The sequence below is a fragment of the Eumetopias jubatus genome, unplaced genomic scaffold (genome assembly GCF_037043125.1).
Source record: "Eumetopias jubatus isolate StellerSeaLion01/CBP00866 unplaced genomic scaffold, mEumJub1_p1.0 scaffold_3, whole genome shotgun sequence".
NCBI lineage: Eukaryota > Metazoa > Chordata > Mammalia > Carnivora > Otariidae > Eumetopias > Eumetopias jubatus.
Window position 1 is genome coordinate 54,802,581 of NW_028274809.1, and position 17,844 is coordinate 54,820,424.

Here is a 17,844-nt window from a genome sequence, read left to right on the forward strand (position 1 = left end):
ATTGCCCTTCAATCACAGAACAGAGGCTTCAACAGGAATGGCTGATGGGGTCCACCTCAGGGCAGATGGACTTGCTGGTGCAAAGGTCTAGGTGGCGGCCGCCCAGAGCCTGCTGAAGGACGTGAGGCTCTGACAAGGCCCCGAGGCACAGGTGCCATAATCAGTCACTGATGCCGGCCCTGGGGACTGGAAGGGAGAGGCTAACGTATTTACCCTCCATTCCCCTTTTCCTTTTTCCCTCCTTCCATCCCAGGAGCTGCTTGCCCCCTGTGGCCAAGTCACATCTCTTTTAAGGTCAAGTATGTATAAATGGGGGTGTGTTTTTTCACAGTAAGTTATGTTTCTAGGAGATGCAGCCGAACATTGCTTCATTCTAGCATCACTAAGCCTGGGAGACACTCCTGGCTTATAAAAAGCCCTCTCAGCCAACATCGTGCCTCTGTCCTTCCAAATCCAACTCTAAATGCTCCCCACTGGACAAGAAAAGCCAATCTAAGACAAGTGCCGTTTCTTTGTCTACTTGGTCATCCATGAGGGTTCCCCAGTGAATGAGCTATTTACCTTACAAAAACACACCTACTGGTATCCATTTACCAATATTAAGAACTCTGTACAGTATCCATAAGTGTCCCCTTACAAACAGCCCAAGAAGCAATTTTCTATTTGAAGATAATACTGTGAGGAACTGTGCCTGAACGGGTCAAAACTGTTAATTAGATACAGTAATTTTTTTTTTTTTTTTTAAGAGAGAGCGAGCGTGAGTTGGGGAAGAGGCAAAGGGAAATGGAGAGAGAGAATCCCAAGCAGGCTCCATGCCCATGCATGGAGCCTGATGCGAAGCTTGATCTCATGACCCTGAGATCATGACCTGAGCCAAATTCATGAGTCAGATCCTTAACAGACTGAGTCACTCAGGCCCCCCTAAATACAATAATTTAAAAAAAATGTTTCTGATGAGACAATTTCAGGCTGTATACCATGTTTTTTGGACCATAAAAGTACAGGTGGCATTATGGTCTGGAGCACAAAGTGAGGTGCTCTGATATTCCCATTTTAAAATACTGATCTACAATTCAACAAATAAGCATTCCTTATGAATGTTAGAATAATCAGAGAAAACACTAGGTTCTACTATCACCAGAAAAGTGGATTAAAATTTCCATAAAAATGATGGATTTTTACTTACTTCTTTTTTAAAAGTCTGATACAATCAAGTAGTAAAAGAATAACTCTCCATATATGTGTAAATATATTCATTAGAGCTTTCTCTGTTCTTAGATAGCAGCTGTATTTAATGACATTTCTATTTTTAATAGCCTTATCCATAGATAGCATCTCTAGAATAACATTTTTATTTTCAGCTAGATCTTATTTGAAGGCTAGTGTTCATCTTTGATTTATTCTGTGTGTGTATATATGATGTGTATATATAAGTGATGTGTGTGTATATACAGGATGTGTCTGTGTACCTATGAGATAGATATAGATTTATATAGATTATATAGATATGATGTGGTGTGTGTGTGTGTGTATGAATACCCTGGATAACTTGTAAAAATGGAAATATTTAATAATAAGTACAGTGCTTTTGGGATTTTTTTCTAATTAAACTCAAACACAATACTAGCTTATTCCTGAGGCACTAGGGCTACTGATTTCTATCACAGTAGTTTTTTTCTTAGTTTAACTAACAGAGGAAGAAAAAAAAGGGATAAGACAGAAAAGGTGAAAAATTAAAATGTATTTCTTAAACGTAAATGCAGTAGTTCCGAACAAATAACTCCATTTGCTCTGATCCAATGTTACTAAAGCCAAAAGAAATTGAAAAGAATCCTAATACAGTTCTTACAGTTAAATAAGCTGTCAAACTGACAAAGAGGCAACAAGGTAAATCTAGAACAAACATCCTCCCTATTTCAGTTATAAATGCTGATGATGTTATAAATAAGGTGTGTAAGATATGAACACAGTCCATCTCAGTGCTTAATATGACCCACCTCTATGCTTGGTAGACTAGGTCTACCTTAAGAAAGTTAAAGTAACTTTCTGAAAACTGAAGAATTTTTTTTGTAATTTCAACTGATACCCATTTTCTGTTTTAAAGTCTCTAATTTTCGGGGGCGACTGGGTGGCTTGGTCGTTAAGCGTCTGCCTTGGGCTCAGGTCATGATCCCAGGATCCTGGGATTGAGCCCTGCATCGCCTCTGGCTCCCTGCTGAGCGGGAAGCCTGCCTCTCCCCCTCCCACTCCCCCTGCTTGTGTTCCTTCTCTCGCTGTGTCTCTCTCTGTCAAATAAATAAATAAATAAAATCTAAAAAAAAAAAGTCTCTAATTTTCATCGGTTTACTTATAATAGAAACAGAGTCAAAAGCCCTAATGTGATCATATTGGGACTTGACTTGAGTCAGATATACAAACATTTTTGCTGTTCTAGAAATTTTAAATACACTTTTTATCTAATAATAACTAAAAACAGAAAGTAATCTGATAACAGTCTGTTCATTTGAGACATTTCCTTTCTCCAGGGTATACCCTAGATGCATGAAGGCTGGGGGCGGGGCTGGGGCGGTGTGGGAACATGCTTCGGGAGGTGAAAACACCAAACAAAGAATTTCAACAAATCCTGAGTCAGGACATTGTGTACTTCAAACAATGTTCTTCCACCACCAACTGGTGCCCGAGAAGTCTGTCTTCTCTCAAAGGGACTGAGAAATGGTGAGATGCCATGGTATCTGGAATGGATGGGATACTCTGATTTCAGGAGGCCCCGAGAGATGTGGTATCTATTAATACAAAAACCACCACCACAAGAGTAGTAGTCCTCTAGCAGCATCCACGCAGGCAACAGCACGGAGGAGTAGTGCGAGGTGGATGCTGCTGGCGCCCGACCCAGGTGCCCGTATCGGGCCAGTGGATCCTTGCCCCCGCTGCCTGAGCACTGCGGAAGCTCCTTCCTTCTCCGGTGAACTGCTGCTTGCTGAAGCTGGGGCCTCCGCGCCTGGGCACAAGTCTCCCTCCTCCACAGCTGGAGCATCTCCACCTCAGCCTCTCCCGCCCTCAAGACTCTCACCTACTGAAGGACCCAAGAGTACCAACAGCCGAAGGAACAAAAAGTCCCTGCCTCAGGGTGAGAGCAACTCTGTGGTACAATTCATGCTCCGGGCTCACCCTGGGAGGAGGCTCAAGGGGGCACTCCAGCCTAAACTCCTTCTTGCCAGCACCGCACTGCCCTAACCTCTTCTCTTATCCTTGCTCCTGACGGCTCTCCCTCAATGAATCACAACCACCCTACGCCCAGTCCTCCTTCTGGAGGACCTGATGTAAGGAAGAATGTAAGATAAAGTAAGAGATGTTGTAAGTACAGGGACAGGCTGGGGCGGAGGGTGGGTGGGGGTAGGGAGGTGAGGAGCACATTTGCAGAAGGATTCCTGTGGGCCCGACTTAGGAGAGTAGGAGTTTTAGCTAGGTGCAGGAGAGCACTCCAGAAGGAACAGACATGCCGCCGTGGAGGAGAGAAAGAGCACGGCTAGGGCAGAGAAATGTGTGCAGACGGATGTAGCTGGAGTAGAAAGTGAGATGTCAAGGACACTAGAGATGCACTTGGTGGGAGACGAGGAACCAAAGCAAGTCTTGCGTGCATTTGCTCTTTATTATTATCCTTGTACTTACTAGATCGCCAGCTTATTATAAAAGGACATAACTCGGGAACAGCCAGGTGGAAGGGATGCAGAGGGCAAGCTCTGGGCACAGGGTGTAGAGCTTTCGTGCCCTCTGCGGGGGCGCCAATCCCCCAGGGCCTCCCCGTGTTCGACAACCAGGAAGTTCCTCCTGATTTGTGCTTTTAATACCGGCAACTCCCCTTTCCGTTTCTGTGTATCAGCCTTAGAGGTCTCCTCTCACCTTGTATCTCTCACCATCCTGGTCTCTGGAACACACCTCCTGGCTATCTGACTCTGGACAACTAACTTATGCTCCAAGTCTCAGTTTTCCTTATCAGTAAAACACGAAGAACATCAGTAGTCTCTTCATCGAGGAGGGCTGATGTGAGAGAATATCTGTACTGATCTAATGCCTGGGACAAAGTAGGTGCTCAAGAAATGTTAGCTGCCTCTTCCACTGCCCCAGTATTTATTTATCCTCTCTCTCCACTAGCTGCCTGTAAGAGAGAACTGATGTTTTCAAAGAGATCACTAGTTGTAGTTACCAAGTAGGCATTCTCTCTGTTTGCCATTCAAATAGAAATCAGGTTATTTTCTCTTTCTCTCTACATTATTAAGTTTGATAACCCCTTTCCTTAGTTTTGCAGTCTACTCCTGTCCAATAACACAAACTTTATAGCTTGCAATATCTTTTAACTGTGAAGAGTACAAGCATATATATTCCATACCATAAAGTGTGTTCTTTCCTTAAAGGATTCTGTTTAATATAGAAAAAGCAGAGTGGAAGAATCAGTGATACATATTTCAAAGTCTTTTTTGGGGAAATAAAGTGCTATTTTTATATTTGCATTCCAAATCCCCATGCATTCTATTTTCTGAGTTTCTCCATAGGAGAGGCAGCCCGCTGAAAAAAAACTGCAGGGAGTCGAGCAAGGGGTAGGGATGAGTAGGATGGCGTCTCCTCAACTTTTCTTTATGATTTTTTGCATTTGAGACATAAATGAATTTAGATTTTAGTCTCCCCAGTCCAAGGAAGAGAAGGCTGAAGGGAAGGAAGGCTGGTTTCCATTAAACTGAAGAGGTTTTCATCGGTAGTCTGCAGTGTTCTCCTTGGAGCTCAGAGGGAGGAAGGCCAGATGGCAGGGGAAGACTGGGACTCTGAATGTCCAACAACCCCTCCAGGCAGGTGCTATTGGACCTGCAGGTGGGGTAGAACTGAAACACTCTACGTCTGGATCCCTGCCCTGCTACTTAGCAGCTTTTTCGGACTTTGAGCAAGTTCTTAATTCTCGGTTTCTGTATTTGGTTTTTGTTTTGTTTTGTTTTGTTTTTTAAGATTTTATTTATTTGACAGAGACACAGTGAGAGAGGAACACGAGCAGGGGGAGCGGGAGAGGGAGAAGCAGGCTTCCCGCGGAGCAGGGAGCCCAACGTGGGGCTCGATCCCAGGACCCTGGGATCATGACCTGAGCCGAAGGCGGACGCTTAACGACTGAGCCACCCAGGCGCCCCTCGGTTTCTGTATTTGTAAACGTAATAGATACCTACAGTGCATGGAGCTGTTAGGAAGGGTTCTGTTAAATGGGATCATGTATTTAAGCACCTGGCACCGTGCCTGGAACACAGCGCACAGGCAATCATGGTAGCTGTTGCTGCTATTGTTAGTATTGTGATTTTTTTGCGCGACCCAGTGATTTTTTTTTTTTATTAGCTTGATGTAGAAATAGTGGTTCATGTCTCCAACAGGAGAATGACAATGGTTTCTCTTCCTCTAAACTAAAAGGGTATTTTGGATCTTTGTAGTCCTGCAATTCCCAGCAAAATATACTTTCATCTATTCCTCCCTTATACCGGGCAGAGAAAGCCTACACACTGGAGGCGGAAAGACGTGGCAGCGCAGGCCTACGAGAGGAATCACAGTGACCCTAGGGGAGTCAGGTGGAAGGCCTGTTTACAGTTCCACTGGCCCCCGAACAGGCATCATGCCATCCGAGAAAGCACCACATCCTGTCACTGACCTTGGAGAGCGGGACCGGCTCTGGTTCTAGCAACTGCCGACTGACAGAGGGCTCGGTGCTGGAGGAAGCAGTCCTCTCCAGTACATGGATACTCTGAAAACACATGGAAATACAGCCCAGGATTAGACAACCCATTTTTCATGCGGATGGGCCTGGGGGGTGAGATCACACGGATCACAGTAAGAACAGTGAGCCATGTTAACAATGGCAAGGTCCTGAGGAGACCAAAGGCAGCAATAACAGTGAGAAAAATATCAGCACAGGATTTGGTTTTCCCCTCTTCGGCATATGCTGCTGCAGTGCTGGTTTCAGGCTCGGAGAAAAGGTCAGAGATCATACAGATTTAAAAAACCACAGAGCATGTCTCAACATATTTACAGCTTTATGAGAATGCACATATACCACTCAATTAGCCTTACATACAAATATTTGCTTACCTCTCCAAGGGCAACAGACAAAAAGGAAGGTCTGTATCCAAAAAGCCCAGAGTCTTAATACCACTTGTCTCTAGAGTTTCTTAAAATCCTTATGAAATAATTATAATTGTAATATTTTGTAATAACTTTTAAATGCACAGAGAAGAAAACAATTCATCAAATACAATAAACAGCAGATGTGTTTTACAGACTATAAAAAGCACTCACAGATCAGCAAGATAACATGCCGACTGAAAAATAGGCAAAGTACATGAACAGGCAACTCATGCAGAACACACACACACACACACACACACACACACACACACACACACACACAATGGAGTATTACTCAGCCATCAAAAAAATGAAATCTTGCCATTTGTAACAACATGGATGGAACTAGAGGGTATCATGCTAAGCAAAATAAGTCAGTCAGAGAAAAACAATTATCATATGATCTCACTCCTATGTGGAATTTAAGAAACAGAAGAGAGGAGCATAGGGGCAGGGAGGAAAAAATGTTAGACTAAATCAGAGAAGAAGACAAACCATAAGAGACTCTTAATCTCAGGAAACAGACTGAGGGTTGCTGGAGGGGAGGGGGGTAGGAGGGATGGGGTAACTGGGTGATGGACATTAAGGAGGGCGTGTGATATAATGAGCCCTGGGTGTTATATAAGGTTGATGAGTCACTGAACTCTACCTCTGATACTAATAATATACTATTTGTTAATTAATTGAATTTAGATTTAAAAGGATGGAAAAAAAAAGTAAAAAAAAAAAAAAGAGTTCCTTACCCCACATAATGCATGATTTATTTCTGGGAAAAGGAAATACACTAACCCAGAAATATTCCATGAAACGAACTGCCTGATAAATTTGTTGGGGGAAAAAAAACGCTTTTTACAGAGTTATTAAATAGAAAAGCCAAAAGAAGTTTTATTCTAAAGTCAGTACTGACTAAAATCAAACTATCATGGTACAGTGTGGGGTAATGCAGAGGATGTCAATTGGGGCAGGTGGTAGGGAAGCAGAATTATCTCTGGCATCTTTTCCAATCTACACATATCATCCCAAACATAGATTCTGATGGGCCCCCAGGGAAAATTTCCCACCTTCTCACCCCAGAGAGGAACACTGCTATTGATGGGCAGGAATCATCAGATCTGCTGAGTGAGAAACGGATGAGAAATGAGCAAAATCAGATAAACCACTGGCCTACAGTCAGATGAAATGAGAACTGAACTTGGGTTCTGACACATACTAAGTACTTGTTTGAGGCTATTATTTAATTTCTCTCCGCATCTATTTCCTTGTCTTCTGGAAAAGGAGAGAATAGTAAGAGCTACCTTACGAGTTTAATGTAAACATTAAGTGAGATATATGATAATGATATTAAATGTTAGTGGATTCTGAATTATATTGTGCCATTTATATCTATGACATGTTATCGAATAAGTATGTCAGACTCTATCCATTGTTTTCATTTTACCTTAAAAAAAAAAAAAGCAACGGCATCTTACGGAGGGAAAAACTGGTAGTGTGTGCTCAGATCTTTAACAGACAAAAAGGGAGCAAAGGCCCGGGAACTTGCATTATTTGTTTGCTCATGTTGGTATTTTGGATAGGATCCTATTAGAAACATATCAGCTAAATTTAAAATTTAGATGTATTCTGAGATCATATAAATAGAAACTAAAATGAGAATTTTATTGCTGTTGAAACGAAAACATTATTATCTTCTTCTGGGGGGTAATCGTCCCTCCACCCAACATTCATTTTCTTTCTTATGTTTTAAAATGACAAAACTAATATATGCTCATTATAAAAGATTCAAATACAACATAGAAAAATAGAAAAGCAAAGGTCAAACTTCCCACCCATTGTTCCACCCCCCCTAGCTTCTGGAGCAGTGATTTTCAAAAGGTAGCCCACGAACCAAAACCCAAATAAGGCTGAATCAATCTTTGTAAACCTGCGTCTTAACCCTTGTTCCATTTGGTTACCGATTTTACTTACTCTAAATTGTCCAGTGAAATATATTTGGCTCGAGCCTCTCTCTTTAAGGACCCTCCTCTACCCTCCTCCACCCTCAACCTTCACGTTGCCTCCCTGGCCCCACCCCCAACAAATACACATGATAAGAAAAGCAAAACTTGGAAAGAAACTTGACCTTAGCAACTATAAGGCGGGAAATAAAGTATTAACCCAGGAATTTAGCCAGAGGAAGGAAACTAAATCCTCTAATTTCCAAACCAAGCCATAGACATAGAAGAGCAATTAAGGATATTCAAAGTTTGATAAAAATGAGTTTTGTCTCTATAGATACCTGGGAATATTTAAAATGTTGCTAGGATTTTGTGAATCAGAAGGGTTAGCGACCAAACCAGAAAGAATCTACAAAATACCTCCTGCAGTATCTGTGACAAATAACACAATGTTAGGTTTTTTTCTACCTGGTTTTACAAAACAGTTTCTATTATAGAAGAAAAGAGGTTCATTTATTTCAAACATAGTACAATATAGTACACATTCAAGCTGAGTGAAAAATACAAGCCCCAAACGTTGATTTGCCAACTCACAGATAATCATAAAAAGTTAACTAAGAAATTGTAAATAAGTGTTTTCTTACCACAAATGTATGTATACATTTTACTAAAAAATTAAAGCATAATTGATAAAACTACCAGGTGATACTCATTATTATTGCCACTAGCTTCAAAAAATAAGCTATTTCATTTAACTTCTGTAATGATAATGAAGAAGCCAAAAGCTCTTATGCAAACTTGCGCAGTCTTATATTTGTATATTATTAGAACCTATAGCTGTCTCTCCAATTATTTATTACCCAATCCTAAAAAATTAATCCACTACCTTAAGAATTACCTTCACACTCATGGAGTTTAAAGCCAAAAGCATATCCCTGAGGTTATTTAATCATACACATAACCATTCGTTATTTGTTTTGATTGTTTTATTTGTTTTTGTTCTTTTTTAAGAGGGGAGGCAGGGGCAGGAGGAGAATCTTAAGCAGGCTCCACACCCAGCTCAGAGCCCAATGCGGGGCTTGATCTCACAACCCTGAGATCATGACCTAAGCCAAAACCAAGAGTTGGACACTTAACTGACTGAGCCACCCATTCATTATTTATAATGAAATATCTAAATATTTGAATGCTATATTTTCAATATTGGCAAATAAAAAGAAGACAGTTTCCAAACTTCACCATACTCAGTCTTGGACTCTAGTTAGATTGGGTGCTCCCTGAAGGCAGAGACCAGCTCATCTTCACCTTGGTATGCCACCTCTTCTACTGCCAACCCACCCTTAGCACAAGACCCTGCACACTGCGGCCAGTCAATAATTTCTGGAGTTTTTCAGTGAGCTCTGATTAATCTTAGAGACCAGTCCCTTAGCAATCCTTGACACATGATTAGGCATAAAACTGCCTTCTAGCTTCATACTGGAATTATAAAAAAAAAAAAAAAAATCACAGCTCCAAAGGGATAGAGCTTTTGAAAACATTTTAAAGAACTTAACTTTTAAAAGTGAAACATCCAGTAGATTAACCACAGTGCTCTTGTTTGGTAGATTTAAAGCTAATGGCTGGGTCAAATCTAACGTGGCGACATCTTCAGTAACAAACCGAATCCATTTCATAAGGTTTCCTTTAAGATCATAATCGGTGCTATACGTTTGTGTACTTTTCTTCACAAGCTGGCTATTTTCATATTCTTTCATGGTGACGTGGAAACATATGCCAAATATCTTCAAGGTGTTATTACATATTATATAAGCAGGTTAAATAAAGGATTACATAAAGTTGTTAATTATTCTTTTAAAATCAAGTTTCCTTTCAAATACTAAAATTACAACTTTTCAGGTCAGTGTATTTTTTGTTTTTTTTTTTTTTTCTCTAAGCCTTTTTTTTTAGAGCAGTTTTACGTTCACAGCAAAATTGGGAAGAAATTTCAGAGACTTCCCATATACCACTGGCCCGCACACAGGCATAGTCTCCCCCAGTATTAGTCTCCCCGACTAGAGTGGTACATTTGTGACAGTGACGAACCTAGATGGTCAGTTTTTTAAGGAACTCAGAACACATAGAGACAGTACTCAGTTGCCCGTTATTCCCCCTGCTCAGAGAGAACGGATGCATATTTAGCGTAAAGCCAGGAGTCCAGGACACGCATGTCACTACAGGTCTTTAATTTGGTAAGAATTCATTTGGTGCAACTCCCACAGAGGGAGAACGTGATTCTCAAAACGCAAGCACACAAGATCCGCTGAACGGGTCTCCTAGGTTGGGAGGTCTGTCTTCATTCTCATTGCATTTCGAAGACACACAGGAACTGCTGTAACTGTTTGAGGCTGTGGCTACAAATTTCTGCAAAGACTCACTTTTCATACAAATTTAGGACAGTGATAAGGAGAACAGGCCCACTGCTCTCTGAATGATACTGCCACTGAAATTGTTCATCTGCTGATCATACCTAAGTTATTTTGATATTTGTGAATTATGTAAAATATTTTCAAAGAAAAATACCTAAAATGGTTTATAAACTTCTAAAGTATTTTCTTCTTCAGGTTTTTGGCTGTGAGGCTTGTGTCTCTTCTAGTTACATCTAATTTTAACACAGCAACACTATTTCAGTGATGCTCATAACCTTCATGTGATAGTGCTGATGAGAACAGTGGTGGCGGAGGGTGATGTTTGGTGTTCTCTGAATCCCTGTCTCTAGGCTTTACATGGATTATTTCATTCCATTTTCACAAAAAGCCTCAGAGTAATGACTATGACATTTATTTTATAGCTGAATGAACTGAGAGAGGCACAAAGGGGTTAAATTAATGACACAGGGTCAGTAAGTGCTGGATTTGGAATGTGAATCGGGATTTTACTCTGCGTCCAAGCTTTTAAGCACTGCCTTCTACTGAAATTAAAGCCAACATTAAATGGCAAAACGGCAGCAATTTCAAGCAGTGTATTCCCTCAAGACTAACTGAACACATCAAAGGCCATCCTCAACTACAACCTTTCGTGGAAGCAGAGGCAGAAATGAGTAAAACAAAACAAAACAAAAAACGATTAGAGCACTCTTGGGCGCCTGGGTGGCTCAGATGGTTAAGTGTCTGCCTTCGGCTCAGGTCATGATCTGGGGTCCTGGGATTGAGCCCTGCATCGGGCTCCCTGCTCGGCGGGAGGCCTGCTTCTCCCTCTCCCTCTGCCTCTCCCCCTGCTCATGCTCTCTCTCTCACTCTCTGTGTCTCAAATGAATAAATAATAAAAAATCTTAAAAAAAAAAAAGATTAGAGCACTCTTAAATATGGTGCAGCCTTAAGGTTCATTTCCAAGTCAAGAACTATGAGCAAGCCAGCTAGCTTTTCCTTCAGGGCTGCAGAAAAAAGAATATAAATTTGCAGTCACACAGATGAGCATACCAACCCTTATGCTGCTATTTACCATGTGACCTGGGCAAATCAGGACCCTCTCTCAGCCTCAGAGTCCTTGAGCTGTAAAATGGGGGTGGCAATGTCTACCTTAGAAGACATGGCAAGGCACAGAGCTGGTACCCAGGGTATACAATAGTGCTAGCCTGGCATACCATGGGCATTTAATAAATGGTAGCTGACATCTCTGTGGTAAGTGCTCTAAGAATAAATCTTTAGGAATCCTGAGTATTTTTACTGCTACAGAAAGAGGTATCCAAACACCCTGGCGGGGTAGGACATCTGCGAGTGAAGAATCCATACCTGACATGACAATCATGTTAGCTGGTCAGCCTAGTAATGGTAGGCAGCAGCACCTCCTGACCAGAGCATCAGAACTCACTGAGGAAGCTGACCACGTGAGTGCAGACAGATGCCCGAGATGCGTGCTAGCCGAAGAGAGTGAGGGCACCAGGAGGTGATACAGATCCTGCACCCTTCTGAACAGCCCAGCAGCAGAGGCACGTAGACATGCCTGCTGGCTTCTTAATAACTCCCGCAAGGAAATATTATTTATTATTATTATTGGAATAGCATAAAATATTAAAATCACCAAAGCCAGAAGGCCACGCCTGAATAAACAGTAATTCTACTTTCTTTATAGTAATAACGGTCTTACTTTCACTGAAAGATGGCAGAATTGCATTAATCATAAATCTTCATATAAGTGCCATGGAAATGAATGAAAGTAGAAAAGGTTAGAAATAGTGGCTGGGAAATTCCACACAGCACCCCTGGGAAGCTCTGTAGGGAGACGTGGCAGTCCTCACAGTCTTGACTCCTTTTGTGTAGAAAGAGGAAACTTATTAAGAACCAAAAGCCATAGCCCCACATGGAACTGGCGTATGGCTGGAAATTCTGCATCGTAAGAAATACCATCAGGATTTTTTTTTTCCTCAAGTGGTCCATTGACAGCCGAGAGTAGTTCAGCAATCTTGACTATGAAGTGGTAAAGAACATGTGAATAAACAGCATTTTAATTCCCATGGTTGCTTACAAAGAGCACTAGAACCAGAACTTACTGGGGGGTTTGCTTCTTACCTGTCCTCTCAAAACTCACAAACACGCTAACAAAATCACTGAAAACCCCACAACTCGGATCATACTTCACTGCGGCAATTACAAACAAATGGCAAATAACAGGGACAAATAGTAGGTCACCTCAAGAGCAAAGGCTCTGAAACATGCAGAGTTAATTTAAAAGGCAAGATAGCAGTTATGTGTGACTTGAACAGAACACTAAAGTCAAGGCTATTTATAATTTTCTACAAGGCTATTCAAATGACCCAGAACAAACGTTTTCAGTATGACAATCCCTCACATCTTACTGGCAATAAAAGCAAAAAAAAAAAAAAAAAAAATCCTGTATGTATCTACTTAACATTTATGTATGTGTATTTACGGCAGAGTTAATTTGTTTTGATCACCTGTGTGAACTCAGAGCAGATATATCTATGATTTGCCTTTATGTACCCATAAATATTTGCTGAATGAAAGAACAAACAAGGGCGCCTGGGTGGCTCAGTTGGTTAAGCGACTGCCTTCGGCTCAGGTCATGATCCTGGAGTCCTGGGATCGAGTCCCGCATCGGGCTCCCTGCTCAGCAGGGAGCCTGCTTCTCCCTCTGACCCTCCCCCCTCTCATGCTCTCTCTCTATCTCTCATTCTCTCTCTCAAATAAATAAATAAAATCTTAAAAAAATTTAAAAAAAAGAAAGAACAAACAAATTAAATTGCCATGAGATAAATACAGGTAGTTAAGAGGAGAAATGGTGGCCCAGCTCCTGCCTTAGCACCTCAAAGATGGCTTTAAAACCTTGCTCCAAGTTTCCCACATAACATATCCTACATATTCATTTAATTTTAAATTTTTGACTTACAGAGTTAAGGCTTACAATTTCATTATTAAGATGGCTGACATTTATATTTACTATATTCAAAATACTATTTTAAAGCTACATATGTACACACATTAACTCACAAAATATAACTCAAAAGATATGACATATTTTTTTTTGCTATAGAAGCAATAAACATTCGTTGCAGAAATGGGGGGGGAATGGATCAGAAAAGAAAAAAGAAATTAAAACTACCACACCAGCGGGCGCCTGGGGGCTCAGTTGGTTAAGCGACTGCCTTCGGCTCAGGTCATGATCCTGGAGTCCCGGGATAGGGTCCCACATCAGGCTCCCGGCTCAGCAGGGAGTCTGCTTCTCCCTCCGACCCTCTTCCCTCTCGTGCTCTCTATCTCTCATTCTCTCTCTTTCAAATAAATAAATAAATAAAATCTTAAAAAAAAAAAAACACACCAGCAACAAACTCTTTTCAATATCTTGCTATATTTGCTTTCAGCTTTTTTTCAATGCACATATACATTCAATTCTTTTTAAAAAATATATTTATTTATTTATTTGAGAGAGAGAGAGCACAAGGGGGAGGGGCAGAGGGAGAGAGAGGATCTGAAGCAGACTCTGTGCTGAGCACTGAGCCCAACAGAGGGCTCAATTCCACAATCCCGAGATCATGACCTGAGCTGAAATCAAGAGTCGGACGCCTAAGCGACTCTGCCACCCAGGTGCCCCTATGTACACTTCTTTTTTTTTTCTTCTTTAGAGAGAGAATGAAAGAGAACACGAACAGGGGTGGAGGTGGGGGGGGGAGCAGGAAGCCCGATGTGGGACTTGATCCCAGGACCCTGAGAGACCATGACCCAAGCCCAAGGCAGATGCTTAACAGACTGAGCCACCCAGCCGCCCCTATACTTCTTTTTTTTTCTTCAGTTTGAAACCATACTTTATTTTTCATGTAGCTAGAAATTCAATAACTATATATTTTTAAGCAGAAAAAAACTCCTTTACTTTTCCTTCTTGTATCATTGTTAGCACAAGAAAAAACACTTCTGGTTTAGAAATGATACTGAATTTCTATGAAAATGAATGTACTTTGTATTTGTGGAACTTAAAAGCACAGGACACATTTTCAGAAGACCAATTTTACCCACTTATGGTAATATTTGCAATGTTAGAATGTACTTAATATATAATTAAGTAAATCAAATAAGGAACCCAAAAGGAACTGGTCTTCTTGAGTTATTCACAACACACATTAGAAAATCTGAGAGAGAACACACATTAACAACAACAACAAAACCACTGGCAAGCTCAAACGCAAGTCTGTATGCTGAGTATTTTTAAAGGGTTTAAAAAGCATGCTCAGTTAGCATACAGCCTTTTCTCACTCACGTAACAGACGCATTTCTATCTGCTTGTGTACAGCAAAGGGTTAGAACCTGAATCAACTTATGACTTCAGAAATGTGCTACTTCAAAAATGTATTCCATGGAATTTTTTTCACTGCTCCTACTACTGATTCTTCAAAATAAGCAACGTACAGAGGGTCTCATCCCTACCCTTGAAACTGTTTTTAAACACCAGCACTTTAAATTGAAAGATAGGTAGAACCCTAGCAATTCCTGGTACAGTGGCTGGACTTAAGTCTTAATTAATGTTAAATGTACAACAGAAAATCTATCATTTCTTTATCCTTGGAGGAGAGGGAGGGAGAAAAAGGAGAAGTGGGGGATATGGTGCAGTATTTAGGAGCTAAACAGGAGCACAATGACTCATCAACCCCGAAATGAAGAACCATGGATCTCATCAATTTTATAATTCATGTTGGATCAAGAAGTTTGGTTCCCCTCTATGTATTTCAATGAATGCAAACCTCATACTCTCCAAACTACGAAGATGAATAATGTAAGATAAACTCCAACTGCAACAGTATTTCCCAAGTAGAAGACTGAACACCAAAGGGAATCCCTCCTTCCAACATCTTTTGACATGGTAAGATTTCACCAAAGTGGAAACCTATAATTTAAATATGAAATCGCTTGGCCAAGTAAGAAACTACAGCTGTTATGGGTATTACCCTACATAATCACTATATTACATATTAAACCCAGCATGACATATACTTGCACAATTATGCTGTGAATGATACAGTAGTGATGAAGCCAGTGAAAAAGGACTATCTTTAGCCCAAAAAGAGTATGGGGGGGGCAGGGGAGAGGTGAAAACAAGTAGAAAGCACACAAAGAGATGGGTATTTTCTGACCAGGAAGGTCACTCTAAACACAGAAATATAAAAAGAAAAGTATTCCCTTATTTCCCCTATGTGGAAATAATGCAAACATTTATTTTCTATATCAGACAAGAACACAGCTAAGTAACCCAATTCTACTGCAGCATTATAAAAATCATCCCTTCACCACAGTGTAAGATTTAAATGCATCTGCACAAAGGTGCACACTATATAAAAGGAGTAAGGTTGCTGCTGCCCTGCCAAGCACTTCCGGTCCCTACCCAGGTCCTACTGCAATACTGGTGGTCCCAATGGTTTTATCCAAATAGTGTTTAAAAAATAAAGCATTTAAAAAGACAAGTCAAAATGCCTCAGAAACCATATCTCCAACTCAAACTTCATCTATCTAAATGTTATATTTGCCTCCCACTAATAAACCTTTATTCCACTGAAACTGAGCAATAAATCTTCCACACTGAAGTATCTTCCTTGCCCAATTAATCCAAAGGAAAAAAACTGAAATGATTAGTAAAGAAAAATGTAGGGACTAACACACCCTTTTAACATGTTTTTAAATATTTTTAAGGTTTTAAAAATGTTTAAAGTTTGTAATTCCTAGTAGGAAAACATTATCTGAATGAATACCCTAATGGCAAACCACTATAGAATGTTTCAGTTGCATGTGGGGCAGAGGGTACACTGAGGTGAGGTCAGTGGTACACTGGTTTGTATTATTGCGACATCCATTAGGTGATCGTTGCTTTTCCTTCAGCAAGGGCTTTATTTGTCAGAAGGGCATTATGCTTGACCTCCAAATTTGGCTGACAATTTACTGATGAGATTCATAAACTTTGGATTGCTCTGATATTTTGACATATTTGCTGGGTTCTGGGCCACATCCTGGAAGGCCACCATAACTTCTGGATCCTGCATGGCTTCGAGAACCTCTGGATCACTAAGAATTTCATTGAGCCCAGGCATTCCTGCCATTCCAGGCATGCCCCCTGCCATTCCAGGCATTCCTCCAGGAAAATTACCAGGCATTCCCCCAGGAAAATTACCAGGCATTCCCCCAAGAAAGCCACCTGGGGAAAGAGCCGTACTGAGCTCCTGATTGTCGTCTGGCTTCTTCCTCCCTCTGGGCTCTCTCATGTTCTTCCCGAGCCTTCTTAACCTTTCTATTCTTTCTTTGATCTCTCGCTCTTCACGTTTTTGCTCATACTTTCTCTGATGTTCAGCAATTTTCTGGGCCCTCGGTTGAACTTCTTTCAGCATTGCACTAGCATCTTCATTGTCATCCAGTTTACAAGCAAGGGCAAGATCATGTGCTGCTTCTTCCCAATGGCCCAGAAGTCTGTGTGCTTTCCCTCGCCACTTATAAGGCTGAGCTGAATAAGGATTTATTTCAATAGCTCTGTCACAGTCTCAAATGGCAGCATTTGGCTTCTGTAATTTGATGAAGACACTGACTCTCTTCGCATACAGAATGGCCAAGCAAGGATTCAATTTGATGGCATCTGTGAACAAGTCAATGGCTTTCTATATAGTTCACCATCATTTAGGGCATCAATGGCAGCCATTTTTTCATCATTTGCCTGATCCATCATTTCCTCGGTTATCTCTACATTTTCATCTCCCATTTCTTGAGGGGCATCAGTATCTGGTTTAATCACACCTTCACTGTCAATTTCTAGATCACTTTCCTCACTTGATGGTTCGTCTGTCTTTATGTTTTCCTCCGCCTTCTTACTATCTGTTTTTTCTTCCTTGATATTGTCTTCTGGTTTAGTTTTATGAGTGGCAGGTGGTATTTTACCCCCCATGCTCTCCACCCACTCCCGCAGGAAGCGCATTTCCTCGGTGTGCAGAACGCTCGGATCCTGCTTACACATTTTCACGAAGGCCCGAAGCAGGCTCACTTTGCGGGGGTCCATGGTCCAGAGGTGGTAGCAGGCGGCAGGCGGCAGGCCTGCTCAGTTCTTCGGCATAACAGCCCGATTCCAGGCCCATGTACTAGCTCAGCGTGATCATTAGGGGACGGCTGCCGTGAGGCCCCTATACTTAATTCTTAAAAATAAAATTGGAATTGTACTATATTTTCAACTTAATAACCAGTTTTCTTCAATTAACAATGCAAAATTTCCCATCATGAAACATTCTTCAAAAACATTTTTAGCA

General features: G+C 41.1%; 1 protein-coding gene and 1 pseudogene across 2 annotated transcripts in view; both read right to left on the bottom strand.

The window, feature by feature from the left end:
- OSBPL6 (oxysterol binding protein like 6) overlaps nt 1-17,844 on the bottom strand; it is a 207,483-nt gene that overhangs the window by 64,812 nt on the left and 124,827 nt on the right. For both annotated transcript variants that reach the window (XM_028123062.2, XM_028123077.2), the window contains exon 3: nt 5,678-5,770. In XM_028123062.2, coding sequence (XP_027978863.1) covers nt 5,678-5,770 — 93 coding nt within the window. The remainder of the gene's footprint in view (nt 1-5,677; nt 5,771-17,844) is intronic.
- LOC114224050 (hsc70-interacting protein pseudogene) lies at nt 16,429-17,621 on the bottom strand (annotated as a pseudogene).